The sequence below is a fragment of the Rhea pennata genome, chromosome 2, assembly GCF_028389875.1.
Source record: "Rhea pennata isolate bPtePen1 chromosome 2, bPtePen1.pri, whole genome shotgun sequence".
Taxonomy (NCBI): domain Eukaryota; kingdom Metazoa; phylum Chordata; class Aves; order Rheiformes; family Rheidae; genus Rhea; species Rhea pennata.
Window position 1 is genome coordinate 9,158,721 of NC_084664.1, and position 18,942 is coordinate 9,177,662.

Consider the following 18,942-nt stretch of genomic DNA (forward strand, 5'->3'; position numbering starts at 1 on the left):
GAAAGCATGGATTTGATTTTCTTCTCTGCCACAAACTCCTTTAGGGAACTCAAGCAGGTCATTTAATTCCAACTTCCTAGAAGTGCTGTGAAAATAAAATCCATTACTGGCTGCAATGCTCAGATGTGCAGTGACAATAAGGGACATGGGGCTCCCAGGTAGATAAATTATCAGCGTGGATTTGAAAGATTCAGTGAATCTTGAATCCTTTCCTCGCAGAAAAACCTACCTACTAGAAATTCTGCTATTAGTATGCAGGCAAGCACTTCCGTAACAAAAACAGCATGTAAAGTGATTAAATCATACAAGAGTGAAGAGTTAACAAGGCATAGTCGCACACATTTGCTGTTAGCTCACAGCGCTGCGCAATGCTTCGTCTCAGTAGCAATTCAATAACTGCTCTGTAATTACATTGCAGGCTCTAATAAGTACGGGCCCAATCCCCCAAGGTGCCAAAAGCTCTCAGCTCCCACCAGCCACGGTGGGAGACGAAGACGCTCGGTGTATCAGACGAGGCTCTCGGCACGTTGCAAGGCTGGGTCCCAGCAAGACCAGCCTCACGCACTGCCGTAATATCGCTCTGTGCCTTTAGAAACAGGTATGACATTCAACGATTTCTTAAACGAGGGATTGGATTTTGAGTTATAGCTGCAGTAAAATCACAACGAAAAATATAATAAACCATTTTAGCTTAAAGCACGTAATTATGTATCATATGTTTTTATGGCACTCAGAGTGTGTTAGGAACTGAAAGGCCCCAAAACAGACATATTTTTCTTTGTGCCATGCTGACAGCCCAAGCGTAGGTGTGCGAAGAAGGTGTAGAGCTTACAGCAGGGATACCAGCTGCTGCTCTTTTGGTCTGGAACATCCTTGGATACAAATGTGTGTGTAACTTGCTTCTTGTAGGTGGAATGCAAGGAGTGATCTTTTAAGAAGGAGTTAAGCAGAGGAAATGTAGTTGCTTGGCAAAAACTGTAGGGAGAGTGTTAGGTTAGGGATGTCATTAGTCTGCAACAGGTTAGAATAGTGGAGCCTCTTTCTTGCTTTTGAGAGACCAATACTCTCTGACTTCTCCAGGTAGCCACTCAACGTGGCCGAGGGCACCTCTGCCAGCTGGCATACGGAAAGCTTGCTGCCACGAGTGCCAGTCTCTCATTCGACATCCTGAAAAGAATAGGAAATTTTCAAGGGAAAAATATCTATATCTAATCCCTTCTTAAACTTAGTTATGTAGAAAGCTTCCTCCCTAGATTCATCTGTAAAGCATGTGGGTTCATATAATATTATAAAACTGCCTGTTTTGATAATGATAAAGCATTTTAGAGAGTCTCTGAAGCACTTCTTGCTGAAATTTAAGTAAAAGCTTTCTAAATGCATCCAGTCCTGCTAAGAGGGCCAACACTTGGCATTTCAGGTGATCTTTGGCAAGTATCATAATAAATGATGTTGTAGAGATAGTCTAAAGAGACTTAATTAGAAGCTGCAATAACTACCGGTGCTGAGGCAGGAGTTTTATTAACTGAGTCAAGAGCCTATAGATGGAAGTACAACAGGCCTGACCCAGTTTAAGTAGATGTAAAAGGTTGCTTCCCAGATTTTATTGAAGGAGCGCGCACCAGCTATGAAGTACTGCACTTCAGTAAAGCCATGGTTGTGAATTTAAGGACCACAGGTAAGGCTGAGAGTCAATTTTAGATATTTTCTAGAAGCGTAGCTGGCCAGCCTGCAGGCACACTAGATACGTCAGGCTATGATGGGAGGAGGAGGAGGCTTATGGATAAGGCGATTTCTAGTTCAGTCCTAGCTGATCATGCTTCAACTTGCCTTGCCATGAAATGCAATATCCATTGATAAAGCACCTCATAGTCTTTTTCTTCAGTAGATCTTGGAGGGCTGCAAGGCTGTAGGTCGACAAGGACTGGAAGCCAGTGTAAGTCAGAGCTGCCACTGCAAGAGATACCCACATCCTCTACCTGCCTTTGGGGCTGCAATCCCAGCCCTGCACCAGCACAAGCACTCAAGTAGATGCACACTGAACTGGGTCCAGGAACTGAACTGAATTATAATCAAATATTAATTCAAAATATTATTGTTTTCTACTACGATCAGGTCTAGAAACTGTTTTTCTGGATGGCTGCAGGAACATTTGTGGTCCCACAAGGCAGTGGGCAATGCTGAATGGGACCAAGTATCCAAGGGTGAGTGGAAGCGCACAACATGACTTAAAATTTTTAGGGAACCATAGAGTGAAGATTTTAGATTATTTTATGGTCTATCATATGACTGTAGCTGTACCAGAGTAGACTGGTGTCTATATCCTCCCTATACACAAATATACTATGATCTTCATCCACTAGCCCAAAGGTCTTTTTTTTCCCAACATAAAATATGAAATACTTCAGCAGAATGATTTTTTATGTACTGCTTTATATGCAGCTAATGAAGGTTCAGATTTTCTGTACCATCTGGGGTGTCTTTGGCCTGCAGCCGGCATGAACAGTAAGGGGTAGAAAGCAAGTATTAGACACTTTGTAGAGGGGGGGTCAGAGCATGGGGTCTCTCTGCTTAGAGCCGGGCAGAGGATGTGCCATTCTTGTGCTTTCTTGTCTTTCTGCTCAGAGCAGGGCAGAGGGAACGTGCTAGTCTTGTGCTGCTGCACAAGTCAGGCTCACCAGCCAAAATACCTGGCTAACAAAATCCAAGACCCGCGAGAAAAACAGAGGTAAAAAAAAAACTTAAGCGTGACTAAATGTCGTACAGTATGATAATGACCTCCAGCAAATGGGCATGACGAAATGGTGTGGATTCAGGTTTCCCACCCTGTCAAATACCAAATAAGCGCAGCAGTCGCCGGTGCGCCTGGAAGGGATTCCCGGTTGTTGCCAGCGTATTAGGTCACTGGGTGGTTGTTATCTGTCGTGACCAGAATGGGTTCCTATACAAGGATGATTATGGCAACTCTTCCTCCCCTATATATCCAATAGCAGGAGGCTGTAATTAGTGCTTCAAGGCAAACTGCGACCTTTTGGAACTTTTCCTGAGGCTTATGAAGCTTAAATTAGTTTCTGCTGTTTAAAAGCCTGCACAGACTTAATCTCTGGGTCCTATTTATATTATAATTACTATGTAATTCGCATTTGCATTCACATGGCTCCTTTTCTAACTTAACAGTTAAGGTTGGCTTTGACGTCTAAACTCCTTTGTGCATCATTCATGGGTCAGAAGTCTCATGGGTGAAGGAAGGATGGGGAGTGCCCTGTCTCACTATCTCACATGCTAGTGCTACTTGAAAATAGCAGGGTGATATGAAAAAAAAGCCCTTTGCACAAATAGAAGCTATCACAAAAGCTTCTTTTCCAGAAAAAAAAAGATAGGATGCTATTAGTGGTTGGGATTTAAAAGAGAACAACTCTTCTGTCAGCTGTTAACAATATAGTTATTAAAGTAGTCTGAGACTAATTAAAATGATAGGTTTTGTGGATGTTCCAATCATATTTTGTCTTCCTTTAAATAGACCATTCATTTATGTTATAAAATATTTTGCTATATTGCTATACATCCTTAATGCTGTGTAAATTACCCATAAAGACTCAGCAACATGGAATGAGCAAACAAAAATTTATGCATGAATATTTAATAATAAAACAAACAGAAAACAGCTGCTATTTCCAGTGCTTCAAGAAGAGATTATGGAATGAAAAATGGAAATCCTATCCCTATTCTTATCCCAATTCATATCACCTATTCATATCCCAAGAAACTTCATGTCCCTTGCTTTTACATGATTTGATCCTGTTTTGATTTTGACTCCTGCTTTGTAAATATGAGCTGTCTGGCATTGCCCAGAAGAAGATAATCTATCATGTGCTTATAGCCAGGATTCTTGTCATTTGGTCATTCCGTGGATTTAAAAATATATCAAAATTCCACTCATAGGAGATAAACGACCATGACAACAGGCTTCCTATGGCGCCTTAAATAATGACGCTTCACAAATCAGGCAGTGGCCTCCCGCATGTTGAGACCAGGGTGCATGTGCGTTATTTTTGGATGTATGAGTGACCTTGGTTGAACTCATTATTCTGCAGTGAATAGTACAGATGTTACCATCCCACAAGATTTAAAGCTTGCTCCGAGGAAAACTGCTTCGTTCACCTTGTTTGCCAGCTGGACCAGCTATTTGGTTGTTGCTGGCTTTTGTTATCTGTTTGCATGATACACTTTCAGTACTTTATTAATGCAGCGAGTGTATTGAAGGCACATCAAAATCTGGGAATTCATGAGAGAAATAGCTTAATAACTAGACAATGAGAAGCAAGGTTATTTGTGTTTTTATTTTTTTTAAGTTAATATCCAACATTAATTATTACTTGTCCAGCTAAGATACTATTATTTATTGTAAGTGAATTTTACTTTTTCAAAAGAAGAAATTAAGGTTCTCGAAATCAATTTATGCCAGATATTCAATGGATGAACACAAAACATACAATGGACTTTTACCCTGTTAATATTAATGAGTTGCAAATGGCACTGAGAAAGGAGTATCTTCTCTTATGCTGTGATTACCCTTCTCCTTTGAACATATCAATAGCAGGTTTAGCAGGGGAGCTGGGAGGAGAAACACAGACTGTAGCTCTTACTCCCTTTCCACAACGCCCCCAAAGATGTAGCTTTTTTCATAGGAAAATTCAGCTTGGAAAGGCCCTCAGGAGGTCTCCCGTCCAACCTCCTACTCAAAGCAGAGTGAGCAAAGAGTTACTCAGGGCTTTATCCAGTTTGGTCTTCAAATCCTCCAGGGATGGAGAGAGCACAGCCTCCCTGGGCATCCTGAATTATCCAGAGAAACTTTCCAAGGTAGGCAGGGAATATAGACAATGTCCGTCTCTGACATATGTTCCTCCACGTATGATATAGCTCTTAGTATTACCATATACTAATCCAGTAAGAAGCTTAAGTATATTTAAGAAATGGAGACAAGTGATAAACCTTAGTTTTCACCTCTTTCCCAAGTTTAGAGGAAGCCTGGATTCAAACTGAATTGCAGGAGGTTAAATTAATGAGGTATTAGAAATAGAAGGAAATAGAATAGAAATTAGAAAACAGAAAGAAAATTGGGTCAGGGAATTCCTCTGGTCAGATCCATTCTTCCAACTATAGACCTGAACCAGAGTATTGATCAAAATTCCTGACCCTTTTGGGAAGTCAGTGATCCGTGTGTGAACTGGGAGGGTTCTCTCCTACCTCTCTATTTACGTCTCTGAGTATACAGTCACGATGCACTGACAGGTTCAGGAAATCTGCAGGCAAATTCTCCAAATGTGCCTCCCTTTTACATCTGATATAATAATTACAATGGATGAATGTGCCACAAAGTTTCCTAAACATCGTAGGTTTTCCACATGCCTCCTTGGAACCAGATACAAGTATTATTGTATCTTTTGAAAACTTTAGACGAAGTCTTATGAAAGGAAGAAGATGCTTTTACTCAGCCCACTGGATGTGATGTCTCATTGGATGGTATTAATTAAGAGGGGGAGGATGGAGATTAGTAAAAGAATTGTAAGGTAAGGTTAAGAACTGGCTAAATGAAGGATGACATTAGATTACGACAAAGCGAAACATAAGGCTAATTGGATATCAATAGCAGGATCAATTAGGAGGTGGTCCTGGGAATGACCTTACTTAAATTTTTCATTTAAGGTCTAGGAACTCAAAGCTGGACTGAGTTAATGAAATTTGCTAAGGATACAAAGCTGATAAGCACCATCAGAAGGCAGATAGAAATATTGGAAAAGCTGACCCGAGTGACAGAAATTAATAGTACAAAGTATGTGGGGAGCAGGAGCAAGAATCTGCCTTCCATGCTTGAGGCTCCAGGTGACTCAAGAGCAGAGCTGGGACATACAAGGACATCCCTGATCCACCTACCTACTGTGGCCATGGAGAAGGCAAATATACTTTTAGGATGGATCAGGCAAGCAATTTTCTGTATGAGCTGGGCAAGTATTATCTGCACTATAGAAGGACCAGTTAGAACACCTTCTAGAGCCAGATGTAGAGTCCTGGTCATTTGTGTTTATGAAGGATGAACTGAAAACAGAACAGTCTTATGTAGAAGACCGGTAAGAGAAATAGAGAATCTGCCCTCAAAAGGTAGCTAAAATAATCCAGTTGTTTAACTTGCTGCATGAAGGCTTTGAGGAGATATGACTGTTCAAACTATAGTGGGGATATTCATGATTAGTAGACAATAACTTTCTGACACAAAATCACAAAACTGTAAATTGGAGTGTCAGCCAACATACCTTGAATTTAGAAGGTGGTTTCTATTCAAAAAATGAGACACCAGTAAGAAATACAGCAGCAAATAACATAGTTATGGGTAGTGAGCACTTATCAATAACTTTACATGGTGTGGTTACCTATAGGAGCAGGGGAGAGCTGGACCTGGGGTCCTGTGTACTGCTGTGGTTTAGTGATCATATGAGGGATAACAGGATGTCAGAACATTGGCTGTAGTTGCTTAACATCAACCCAGCTTGCCATACAGCTACTCTCTGCGGCGGTGTAGGCTCCTTTCAGAATCTCCTAGAATGGATTCAGTTTTAAATGGAGATTTTTTTGAATAGTCCTGATCCTGAATATGCTTATTTGAGCAACCTTTTGAAGAACTCATCAGAGCTGTTTTGTGTGGTATAATTAAGGCTAAATCTCATGCTCATTTGCCCTCTAGACACTGTTAACTAAAGCCATCTCAGAACACCAAGATTTATTTCTGCTTTAAGTAAGCATGAAATCTATTAGTAGTAGGAGATGGGGCAGAAACAAGCAGTACCATCAGTACAGTTCATGCCATTCTGCATGTAGCCTGAAAACAAGACAGTATTGATTATTTTACTAGACTAGTTACATATTAGGAAGTAAAGCTTAGATTTAAAAATTAAACGCCTCAGGGAGGGTGAACAGCAGCATAAATCTCTATTTGATGTTTTTATCAACAAGGTTGCCAAAGCAAACATCGCAAACAGCTGTCTGTAGCATAGACTAGAAAATACCGTAAATGGGAAAATATTTTAATTATAAGCCGCGATTCACAGAACTCCCCATGTCTTTATTTATTAGTATGATAATATCACCCCAACATATGAACTTTATGCGTTACGTATAAATAATTCATGGATTAGCAAATAAAGAGATCTGGAATCTGTACACAGAGATGGCTGTTGCCAATTATCTCACTTGTGCAGAGCCAGACCTTCTCGGTTCACATCGCTCGCAGCTGCTCTTTTAAATCATTCATCAGTGCTTAAGAGATATGCTGGTGGTGCTGGCAGAGAGCATTTGAATTTTTATTGTTTACACACTGTGAGTCTAGCTCCTGGTCTGAAATTATCTGCCACGTTGAAGCCTTTAAGAATATGGATGAGAAGAATATGACAATCCTTTTTTTTGCCCCTTCTCTCTTCTAACACTGATTACCTTTTTTGCAAATTGTATAGTATGCTTTTTGTAATTACTACTTTCATCTTAAAGTTGTAGCTGATATACTTCCCCATGCTGTTAGAGCATGAAAATATTTTGGAATATTTTGGAATACTCTCTCAAAATATTCCAGAATTTATTTTTGACAAATCTTTTGTTCAAGTTTGTATAACTTTCAATTTTTAAACTGGAAATTTGTACCTTGTCACCTAAACATCTACAGCTGTTGCTTTCTGCCCATGATTTAGCAGAAGTCTCTTGAAAATAGTAATGAAGGCTGCTTATAAAATGATGGCTACCTGTGGTCAGTGTGCTTTTTTTCTTTTTTTTTTTTTGCCAAATTACTCAGATACTGAGTTTCCATTCTCAGAATGTAGCTAGTATTTCCTTTTTGATAAACTTGCCCATGTCATTATAGTATCATGATTTAATCTTAACTTCCAGCATGGATAATGACAGTAAAATTTTAAAGGCCTTATGATAAAGCCAAATTTTTAGTCCTATTAACTGACAATCTTATTTCTGTAACTTGAGATTCCCACGGCATTATTAACTGTGTTAATAATGCACAGGGAACATATAGAGCGTGTCCTTACGCAATCAAGTCAACAGGTCCGGGCCTTTCGCTTACGCTAACGATAAGGCAGCAGCACTAGAATGCTGTCAAATTAGCGGGTGCAAAACTAGAGCAGAGGCATGGGAAAAGGGGGAAGAGCGTGATCACTGTGAATATTACTATCCAGGCTAAACTTTCATATCAGCCTGCTCAGTATGTTCCTGTGTCTTTGCTGTTTTTCCTCATTTGTTGAAAAATAAAAGTCAAGCAACTCAAAATTCTACTTTTTCATGGACATTGATGCATATTTTAAAATATTTTTATTTGATGTTACCTTAAACTGAATATCTTCATATGGGACCTTGCTTTAAAATATTGATTTGGTGAGAGGACAGTAAGATTAGTTAAAGACTAACTAAACATAACATATAATACATGGAATTCTCTAAACTACATCTGGGCTTTTATTTATTTATTTATTAGTTTCTCACTCTTTTCCCAGTGCTAATACAAACACGGAAAGGAAAAGAAATTAGAAAATAAGAGGATTATATGCATTGTTTTTCTCTTTTATCCCTTTCTTTTTATAAAGCATTTTTGTGTTAATTAAAGAACTGTTCTAGCTGTAATTGAAATCATTTGAGAAGATTCCTTTTATTTCCACTGCTGATTTTATCATGTCTAGGATGAACTGTGTATTAGATTTGTCATTTTTCCAGCAGACTGGTTTCTGGCACTGCAGGAAAAAAAAACAGATCAGATTTATAAATAAATGTGGTCAGTGTATCACGTAATTCAACAGAAGGTAAATTGAGCTGAGTCTCGGTGAGTAGAAAACCTAGCACTTACCTCCGTGCGTTATTCTGACTTAGTCACGTTTCTAAGAAAATGTAGCAAACAAAAGAATCGGACCGTTAATGACAAAAATGATCAGTTATTAGGGAATGGAAGTCGGGCCTGCCCTATCCGTCCGCTCCGTAGTGAACGAAGCCCGCTCTGCCTCGATTTGTGGCAGCACCGCTCCAACGGCAAACCTGCCTCGAGAGGAGGCTGATGTAAGTGTGATAACAGGATGGTTTGGGCTGATAACAAAGCGGAATGGAGTAAGCCTGGGCTTATCTTTTGCCTGGAACACAGTTGTTTTAGGTTTACATGAGTGAAACTGAGAGCAGAGCTTTCTCCACTTAGCTGGTGGCTGGTTCATCCCAGTTCCTTGCATGGAAATTATTTATTTGATTCTGGCGGGGGGGAGCCACTTTTATCTCCAGGTAAGGTCTGCATTAAGCACTCTTGATTTTATACAAGGCGATGCAGTTCCTTGGCACCACCGGCAAATGCGTTGGTGTTTTAGTTCTTATTTACACTGTGCTAAGAGCATGAAGCTTCGGTGGGAGATTTTCAGTCTGCTCTACACAAGCTCCTGGGGCCAGTGACTGGTGATTGCACATGCTTTACTTTTGGTTGAAGGACTCAAGACATCCTACAGGGGGGTGGATCTGAAAAGGTGTGAGATTTGTAGCACGCGAATATCAGGCTTCCTAAGGTGTCTTAATTTGGGAGTTTCAAAATTTGACTGCTCTTTTCTTAATTTAATCTCTGAATTAGTACAAGTGCTGTTTTCCATTGAACACTAGCAGTAGGGAGGATTGAATCGTAAGCAGATAAAGCTGTACTGTCTCTATAGTCTTTCTTCTGTATTATTAACAGTAGTCAGGGCTTTCTTCTGGGCTGGGTCTTGCACCCTTCCCTACAGGGCACAGCAATGCAATAGGAAATTTGAAGATGCATGCCTGAGGAGTGGAATTAGTTTTTTCAAGTGTGAATAAAAAATCTTCTTGGATTTGCCATTTGTAATGTGCTATCTGCCCTGCTTCCCCTCCCCAGGTGATGCCATTTATAACCAGCAGGACAAGGGGGACAGCCAAAATGCTGTCAGACTTTTGGGGCCCATGAGAAACCAGGAAACATAATTTTCAACAACTTGAAATATAGAGAGAATCTCTAATAGAAATAAGCCTGGCCATAAAGATCCTCACGTTTGGTGAGGATCTCTCGTTCTCCTCAGCTGTTTTCCCTAGCAGTGTCCTGTATCAACTTGTGTCATTAATTGTTAATTCTCCTGCATCATGTTCAGGATCTCCCAGAAAGTCATTCTCTGCCATTGGGCTTGTCTAACATCGAAGCACACGGCCTGCGTGGTACACCTGGGCTCTATTCAAAATTATTTGAAGAGCTGAAGACCAAACTCAGCCCCGAACTCCTTTTGGCCCAGAGTCCTGTCTCCAAAAGCAGTCAGCAGGTCATAATTGGGAATAGAGTGTAAGAGCCTAGACAGCTATAAAATGAGCATAATCTCATGTATCATCCTGTTTCTTATCAATCATCTGCTTGGGGACTTCCGAAATGGAGATTCATTCCAGACCACTGTGTTAGATGGTCACGATGAGATCTGTCCTCTGTGAGCTGGTCCGATTCCTTTGCAAGTTCATTGTATGCTTTCCCCCTCTATAGCATCCTATGGCAGTCAGCTCTGTGGTTCACTCATGCATAGTAATGATAATCCTCTTTACAAAATTGACTGTTCTCACTACCCAAATGCTCTATTCTAGGAGAACCAAACCAGTGTTTATTTTTAAAAAATGTTGTTTACAAAACAGTAACAGTTACCCGTGGCATATAAAATGTAAATGCTTTGTGCTGTGATGTTTGTGTGTCATTAGAATAATTTAAAAAGCAAGTGATTTAATTGTGTTTGTGCTAATTATAATGTTTACGAATTAGGGAAAGATGCACTTAGTGGTCCATTGGGAAAGGGTTTTGAAACCTCACATGTTTTAGAGTCTACAGTACTGTCACTTATTCACAGACTCCTAATACCTGGGTGATTTGCTTTTTAGATTACTCTTCCATGGAATGTAATTCCCAGGAGTCCCCATCTCCATGGAATTCAAAAACAGGTTCATGTGCATGTATATAGATAGATGAGTTTCTTATTTAACCGATATTCTTTTCTTTGTTATCTTCTTTTCAAGGTCCACGAGTTCCGATGGTGACTGTCCACAACACAAGTGACACACAAAGTAAGAATGGGCTTGCATCTTGTAATTCTTCAAAGAAAAGTAGCCAGGCCCTATCCTGAGACAGTATTTTTGAAAGCGTTGTCCTCACAGTACCTTGCTGTTGGGAGTAAGAAGTCAGTGGTTTGGGGATGTCATTTGTTATCAGTGTCCTCCAAAAAATCCACAGTGCAGATCTCTTGCTCTCTTTTTGCTAGTTTTTAATGAATTTTTATGTCCTCCTCCAAAGAAAATATGCACATATATTTTATATATATATATATATATATATATAAAACTTAATCAGTGATTTAATAAAATCACTTTGATATGAGGTGCCAGGCTGCAGGAGGTAATGCACAGGACGTAGCCCCAGGAGTTGCAAGTTTTGCTCCCAACTCTGCCACTGATTTGCAGCATGGCTTCCTCATCTGTTTAATGGGGGTTGTGATACATATTCGTTTGGTAAGGCTTTTTAACACTAATGATTCTCATCTACACCAGCATGAATCTGGAGTTATTCCAAATGCAGATTTCAGCCCCCAAATCTTTTGTGCTGGCTATAGCCATTGACAGATGGGTTAGGATTGGAGCTCAGAGATTCGTTTGGTTTCTGGAGTTTGTCTCTTGCCTTTTCCACCTCTGTTGTAATAAGGATCCTCTAGAAAGATCTATTTTGTCACCCCTATGAGAGTGTAGCCGGGAGCACCATACTGACAGGCTTTCTTTTTGCCATCTCTGCATTTATCTTTAACCAAGGTGCCCCTTTTCTCTCGTGAGTCCCAGGAGACCTCCTAGCAGGGTGTGCAACTGAGTCTCGCGTGAGTTTAGCTGCTCCAGTCGTTTTCACGGGAGACGCTTTTCTATCATTTTTTATGTTGAGTTTAGCCCAGCCTTAAGCTGCAATCAGGATCCTCATGCTTACAGTGGTGACCCACGTAAGGGGAGTGGACAATTTTTCTGGGAAATCGCCTGCATGTGGAGCCACAAGGATTGTTACTGGGGATGATACTCACACATGACTCTTATTAAAACCCCTCCTGTGATATCAGGACATGCTAGAAAAAAACCTCAAGATTCCATATTGTTTCATGTATTTTCTGTGTATGACTTTATTTTACCTCCCATTCTCTAAATGTCTTTTCAATCAATTTGTTTGTATTGAAGTGTTTCTTTGCAGAGGAATTCTTAGAAAGACATACATAAAATTCAGCAGCATCCTAGAATAAGCTAGGTTAAAGCAACATACTGCTGCAGAACTGCCCTGTAAGGGGGGCAATAGAGATCTTTGCTGCCAAAGCAGGGCAGCGTAGCCTATCCTGGACCATCTACCATTCTCTTGCTCATGATAAATACTTCACTTCTTGTGCCTCAGTTTCCCCACTGGTCTGAGACTGATGGATAAAAATACCCTGACGGATCTGGCTGGTTCTACTGACATTGAAGCATTCCTGGTCAAAAATAGAGCTTTCTTTCGAGGCAGGAGAGGGGCAGATATCATGAAGTTTCTATGGAGTATTTTATCTGCAAGGACGGTTCATTGCACACAGAATGAACATGAAATGGCCACTTCCTACAGACTCACCCCTGTGGTTTTACTGGTGTCCTGGCCATCCCCTGAGCTCTGCCCAGTGTCCCCGCTGGGGAACAAGCCACATTTGAAGGACTTCTTCTCCCACCACATAGCATTTCCTCCCAGCATAGCCACACTGAAACCACCCTCAAAGGAGGGCTCTCACTTGGGCCAAAACTTATTGATACTGGCGAGGGTGGGATAGCAAGATAGCTTGATTTGCCTCTGCACACGGGAGCCAGCCCAGAGAAGCACTAGGACACAGGCAGGTCCAAGTGCAGAGGGACTTTTTTTGTGCAGATTCCTACACGAGGTGATTTTATTTCTGAAAGATTAAAAAGAATGTCCCTGCTGATACCACTTTTTCCTCTTCCACATCTATTTTTGTCTTTTTTTTTCCCTTAAGTACAATACTTTAATTTTTCAACAAATATAGCTGATTTGCTATAATAGCATGTACAGGATAGTGTTCTCATGAATTGTGATATAGACTCCTGTATAGTTTTATAAATTTTAGGTATATAAAATGAGAGATACCATGAAATAGAAACATCAAATAAAACTTTAAAAAGTAACATAAAACATACTGAGACTAGTTTTATTTTGACAGTTATATATGTGTAATATTTATTACATAGATAACTCAACCTAGTCATGCTTAGAGCACATTCTCTACTGAAATGCATGATTTTCTGAGTATGATTAACATTTCCCTTAGTTTTCTATTTTCTCTCATTCTTTTGCTTTTGAATGAAGGACAGCTATGGCAATTGCGTGTTACCGACTTTATGTATTTAATATGAGCCCATTACTCTATAAAGGGAGTTTGCCTCTATATTCTGCAGTGATCTGATAATAGTGAGTTGCACTGAATATTACAGTGTGCTTACATTTAATTAAGCAATGACCATTTGTACTCCACAGACTTGAGCTCCCTGTGGTCCTAAAGCAGAAAAGAAAGTCCTTTAGGAGATATGCCAATCTTTTTTATTTCCTCCCCAGTCTTCCTGGCTTTCTGTGAGTGCAATTATATGAACAAATAAAACTGCTTGACTAAATTCCCCTACGTGACAGGCCCCTTTCTGCTGATAAAGCTACTTGTGTGTGCCATAATTAAATGAGAATCTTAATATTTAACTAAACGGAATAGGCTGTTGCTTTGGCGCTTTTGTGGGGGTTGTGATTTCAATAGAGATGAGCCAAGCTTTTTAGAAGCAGGTTGAATACTCATTGAACCAATATACTCTTGCTGAAAGAACTGTGAAATGTATTAAGTGGAAAGGGCATGTTTTTGTGCTGTGCCTGCCTTTCTATTCAGCAGAGAGCAGCAACGGGAGCATAATAATCAGGTACCCTGAGCATTATTTGGGGAGCTGGGGTTGCGCGTTTATCAGTGTGTTTCCTAAGGGAAGTCATGGACAATAAAGAAGGAATTCTGCATTTTTGATCTCATAAATTTTTTGGCTAAAATACATAAGCACAATAAACAATGATTTATTATATGCGTGTATATATATATATATATATATATATATAAGTTATTATATGTGTAATTAAAGCACAGACTTGAGGGCTTCTTCATTTGACACCCACAGTTGCCTGGAAGATAGACGTGTGGCTGGGACAGACATAACCCCCTCCCATAGTAATATCTCAGCACACATTACATCTCTAGTTGGTGTAAATCCACAGAACATCATTGAAATCATGGAAAAAAGCTTTACGCTAACACAAAACTTGGAACACCAAATAGAAACAATATATTAAACTAGACTTCTGTGAGGGCTGGACAGCTACAAGGCACAGCTTTTGTAAGGAAACTTATGTTACAAATATTAAGGCAGCTATAAAATATTAACATGCATTTTCACAAATAATGCCAAAAGTTTTTGTGATTTTGTCCTTAATCTTTCAGAAATCTTTGAGCTGGAGGTAAATGAAAATGTGCAGTTGACTGTGAATGACAGACAAATGCCTAAAGTAGAATACATGGAAATCAAGATAGATGATTACAGTAAGTAGTACCTTTCCTCTCTCTTCTTTCTTTTTAACTGTTACTGATGTGAAATGATACAGTCATCTTGGTAGAGTGGCAGGAGGAAAAAATGACTTTGGCTTTCAATAAACTCTCACAGTTTGCAAAGCACTCTGTTAGAAAGGGCTATATATAAGGAGGTTAAAGAGAGAGGATTTGAGGAGAATGCAGCTGAAGAAAGGAAAAAGGGTAGCTTTAGGGTTTTTTTAAAAAAAACGTTCTGTAGACGAGAAAAAAGCACGCTAGGAGATGTAGTGGTGTGGTGCCCCCATTCTCCAGGGCATTTGCGCTGACTGGACTGGGCTGTTGTTTAAGATGGGTTTGAAGTGCCATCTTGTACATGCTTCTAGCCACAACCGTGGCAGCCTTTCAGCACACAATGCGAGACGGCAGTGAACACAGCAATTGAACAAAATTGACAGTCAGGAATTCACGTCGCCGAAGACTTTCAGCCTGAGTCATCCAGGATCCTTTGAGAAAGCCACCTCATTTGGTAGGGTTGGCAAAAACTGCTCTACAACGTAAGCAGAGAGAGTAAAGAATGCAGAAACCGGGCGCAGCATAGATCGACGTCTGCTGTGTTCAGTTTGTAGCACTTATTTACTTATTACCCACGTGTCTATATGCCAAAGAGCACAGACAAAAGAAGGGCATTGTAGCAAACAGGCAAAGTGTGAGCATCTTCTGCCTGTCTGTGCACCCCTGCAAAAGCAGCCGTTCCTGGTGGGGAAACAGCTCCCTGTGCTTTTCTCCTGTGCTTCAAAATATTTCCCGTGATGGGGAACGTAGACTCCCTTTCAGACAGGATAAGATGAAATAAAAGCCGTTGAGGTGTGATGGATGTTAGGTTGCTAATTTGGACCCTTGCCAAGTGTTATCAGCTGTGAGGCTGAGAGGCAGCAGCCACTGGAAAAGGGTAATCTTTACCTAAAATGTTCTGCTTGGTACATTGGCATTAGGAACATAAACTGATGCATGAGAAAAACAGGGACAGATGTGCGCTTCCCAGGCCTCGTGGGCAGGACACGACCAGGAAAGATGGCTCGTCGTAAAGCTCAGCGTCTCTCCACCCCCTGTGGGCCAGTTCATAGGCGCGTTGGAAGCAAATAGTTTTTATTACAAATTCAAATTGCTGCTAAATTTTTTAACTGTAGGTACCTTTGAAACTGTCTTCTGCTCATTTAACCAAGTGTGCATGTGTAGTAAGTTCAAGCCGGCTGTAGCAACACGCCTATTCTTTTGTGTTCATCCTGTATTTTCAAGGCCTCAGGCTTAACAGCCTTGGGAACGCTGAATGTAGTGTTTATATATATTTAAAGTCAAACGATGGCCTTTTTGGCTGTCCCTGGGCCATTGATCTAATTTGCAGGGCATTAGCATTCAGATGGAATAACTAATTAGACTGGGTGTCGGACAAGGATTGCAAAATAAACCACTTAAACCTTGTGGTTAATCTGGATATTAATCTATTGAAAATGCTGCTAATACCAATTTAATTGCTGTGCCTTTGGTAATCTGGGTTGTAGTTAACATTTTAAAAATAAGTGCACTGTCATTAATGTAAAAGGCGTTTGTGTGGAAGCATTTTCAGATACCAATGTGAGGCCACAGAAAACAGTTAAATGAAGCTTTGGTGAATGTTGGTATACTGCATGGGCCACATTTATCTCTCACTTAAACCGGTTCAGTATTAGTACAACCATGCAGCTTTCAGCAAGACTACCTCCTATTTTATAGCAAAGTTAGGCCTTCTAAAAGTTAGGATTAAAAAACATTTTCTCTAACTGTCTTCACACTACTACAGCAGAAAAAATCCCATTCTCTCTCCCACTCACCGTACTAAATTGAGTCTTAAGCTATTTTCTTTCTCTATTCACCCCCAACACCGGCTATCCTGAAATACTGATTTCTGGCTCTGTCACTCATCCACCTGCCAAAAAATAAAATTATAGCTATTGCCAGATGTTAATTGAACATTGTAAAAGTGATGCATGACTGAACAGCTCATGCTGCGCTCTAGATTTACGTTCCTTGTCACCTTGGCTATTACAATATGGGTCTTTTCTTTGACAACATCTGTGTTCCTAAGGTGTTATTTACCAGTGCATCTGATGAAATGCCATTTTGTTCCTGCTCATAAGTGGCTGAAACGCTATAAAATGTATTAGTTATGTCAGCTTTCCCACACTAAAGACATGCTGTTGTTTGTTGCTTTTTTGCCTAGAATTGCCAATGCAGATCTTAAAGCCAGCAACCTTTTCAGACACCGCACACTACCCTTTGCTATTGGTTGTGTAAGTTCTCGTTCTTCCTTTGTTTTTGTTTTGTTTTGTTTTGTTTTTTCGTGTTGTTAGGGCAGCGTGGAAGCCTTCACTACACTCAAAGTCCTTTAAGATAGGTTTTGTTCAGTGGATGCCAGCCTGCTTTAGCACCCAAGCCAGCACTTTGACTCCCCACCCTTGCCTAACTTCAGAGCTGTGGGCATGCCCGCTGGCATGTTTGCACGGAGTTGCCAGCAGCGAGGTGCTGTGGGTCTATGGGGGCATGGAAATTCCCAACAAAAGTTACAAAAGTTACAAAATAAAGCAAAAGACTGTTTCTGTATAGACTTGGTAAGCCATGGTAATCACACTTAATTCCAAAATTACAAAAGCAGTTGAGAAGGAAGGATGCTGTGATCTCCCTTAAAGCCTGATAGTGCCCTCGTTTGAGGGGGAAGGTTGAACACAGGTCCCTTCTCTCCCGTATTTGAGGCTAGGGTTTTGCCTCTCTAAGGAAAACCTACAATTCACTCCGCTGTGAAGTTGTTCCATGTACACTTGCAGTTCAGTTGTTTTGGGGTAGAAACAGATAGAGGAAAGAGAAAAAAATAGATGTTGACTCTTCAGCCCAGTGTTTAGGGCTGGTTAGGAGAGATCTAGGGGCATATCCCTGTGCTGTGAGCAATTGATTATTTACAGAGCGGAGTAACTCCTTCAGGAGAGATTAAGGGTTGTTCACCTGTGAATGGCAGGTCATCCAGCACCAAGGACTTGCTTCTGAGAGGCTTGGTTCTGATTCCTCTTTTCCTGGTTTTCAAAATTTTTTTCAGCAATTGGGTGACAGGGATTTAGATCCAGCTCCTCCATGTCCATAGTAAGAGCTACATCCCCCAGGATACTGGAGAAAGGGGAGAATTTCTCTTTCCTTCCTGGCGCGCGTAGAGCAAAAGGAATGTGCCGCTGTGTCCTCAGCCAGAAAGATAGGTCCCTCCAGCAGAGTCAACAGCTAAGCCACAGCACCCTTGGACACCCTGCCTGGTCAGCCTAGGAGTGAAGGAATTCTCTCAGTGCACCGGTGTTTGTGAGTGCTGTTATGTGTCGCCTCATTAGCCCTGGGCGTTCAATAGGTAGTCTCTGTGAGATGCACTCAGCCTTACTGGAGCTTAAATATTAGATATCCTAATGCAGCAGTCCTTTCCATGGAAGAGTCTATGTTCCCTGACATACCAGTGGAGAAAGTTAGAAACCTTTGAAGATTTCCAGGATTTAAGCATTTTGATTAGATAGGTAGGATATTTTTTTTTGGTAGGTATAACAGATGGATATTTCTGGAGGCAACATTTAGTAACGCACATAACAAACTTTTCTGGCAATCTGAAAAGAAACTGGGAGAGGGAATTCATTGACTTTGGAAGACTCTTCCTTGCTCCCCCTGCTGCATTGCTTTTTCCTGGTGGAGAGCCACACCACAATAGAGAAGCCTGAAGTAGGAACCCAAGTGGCTGATGAATGCCTAAACACCATCCTGCACTTTCTTCGATGAAGGACAAAAACACTGCAATAAGCGTGTCGTTACATCACAAATTACTGCAGAGAAAATGTACTTCATTATACAAGTGCTTGAGGAAGATTGGTACTCATCAAGCTAACAACACTTGATTAGGCTGCCTCTGAAGCTAAATGGGCCTCAGTCTCTGCTGAGTAAATGCAAATGATCGAAGTCACATGCACATAAGAAACCTGCAGTGAGTTGTCTGATGTTTCTGAGAACCCAAAAAACAAATAGGTGGAAGTGCCACTGACTCCAGAGTTTTCTCAGTTCTAAATTTTACTTCTCCTCTTCGTCATCTCTTTTTTTTCCTTTTGAACTGTCATGCTGATGAAAAGTCCTTATGTCTTGAGAGAGCTCTCTTTTGCAGGGTCAGACCCTAAGCAGGAGGGTGAAGAGAACGTCTTGCCCTCTGCTCACCTTATCT

General features: G+C 40.6%; 1 protein-coding gene across 2 annotated transcripts in view; it reads left to right on the forward strand.

Moving 5' to 3' along the window:
• The window catches only part of DPP6 (dipeptidyl peptidase like 6), a 424,897-nt gene that overhangs the window by 396,405 nt on the left and 9,550 nt on the right, over positions 1-18,942 (forward strand). For both annotated transcript variants that reach the window (XM_062567660.1, XM_062567661.1), the window contains exons 17-19: positions 11,074-11,121; positions 14,586-14,684; positions 16,930-16,999. In XM_062567660.1, coding sequence (XP_062423644.1) covers positions 11,074-11,121; positions 14,586-14,684; positions 16,930-16,999 — 217 coding nt within the window. The remainder of the gene's footprint in view (positions 1-11,073; positions 11,122-14,585; positions 14,685-16,929; positions 17,000-18,942) is intronic.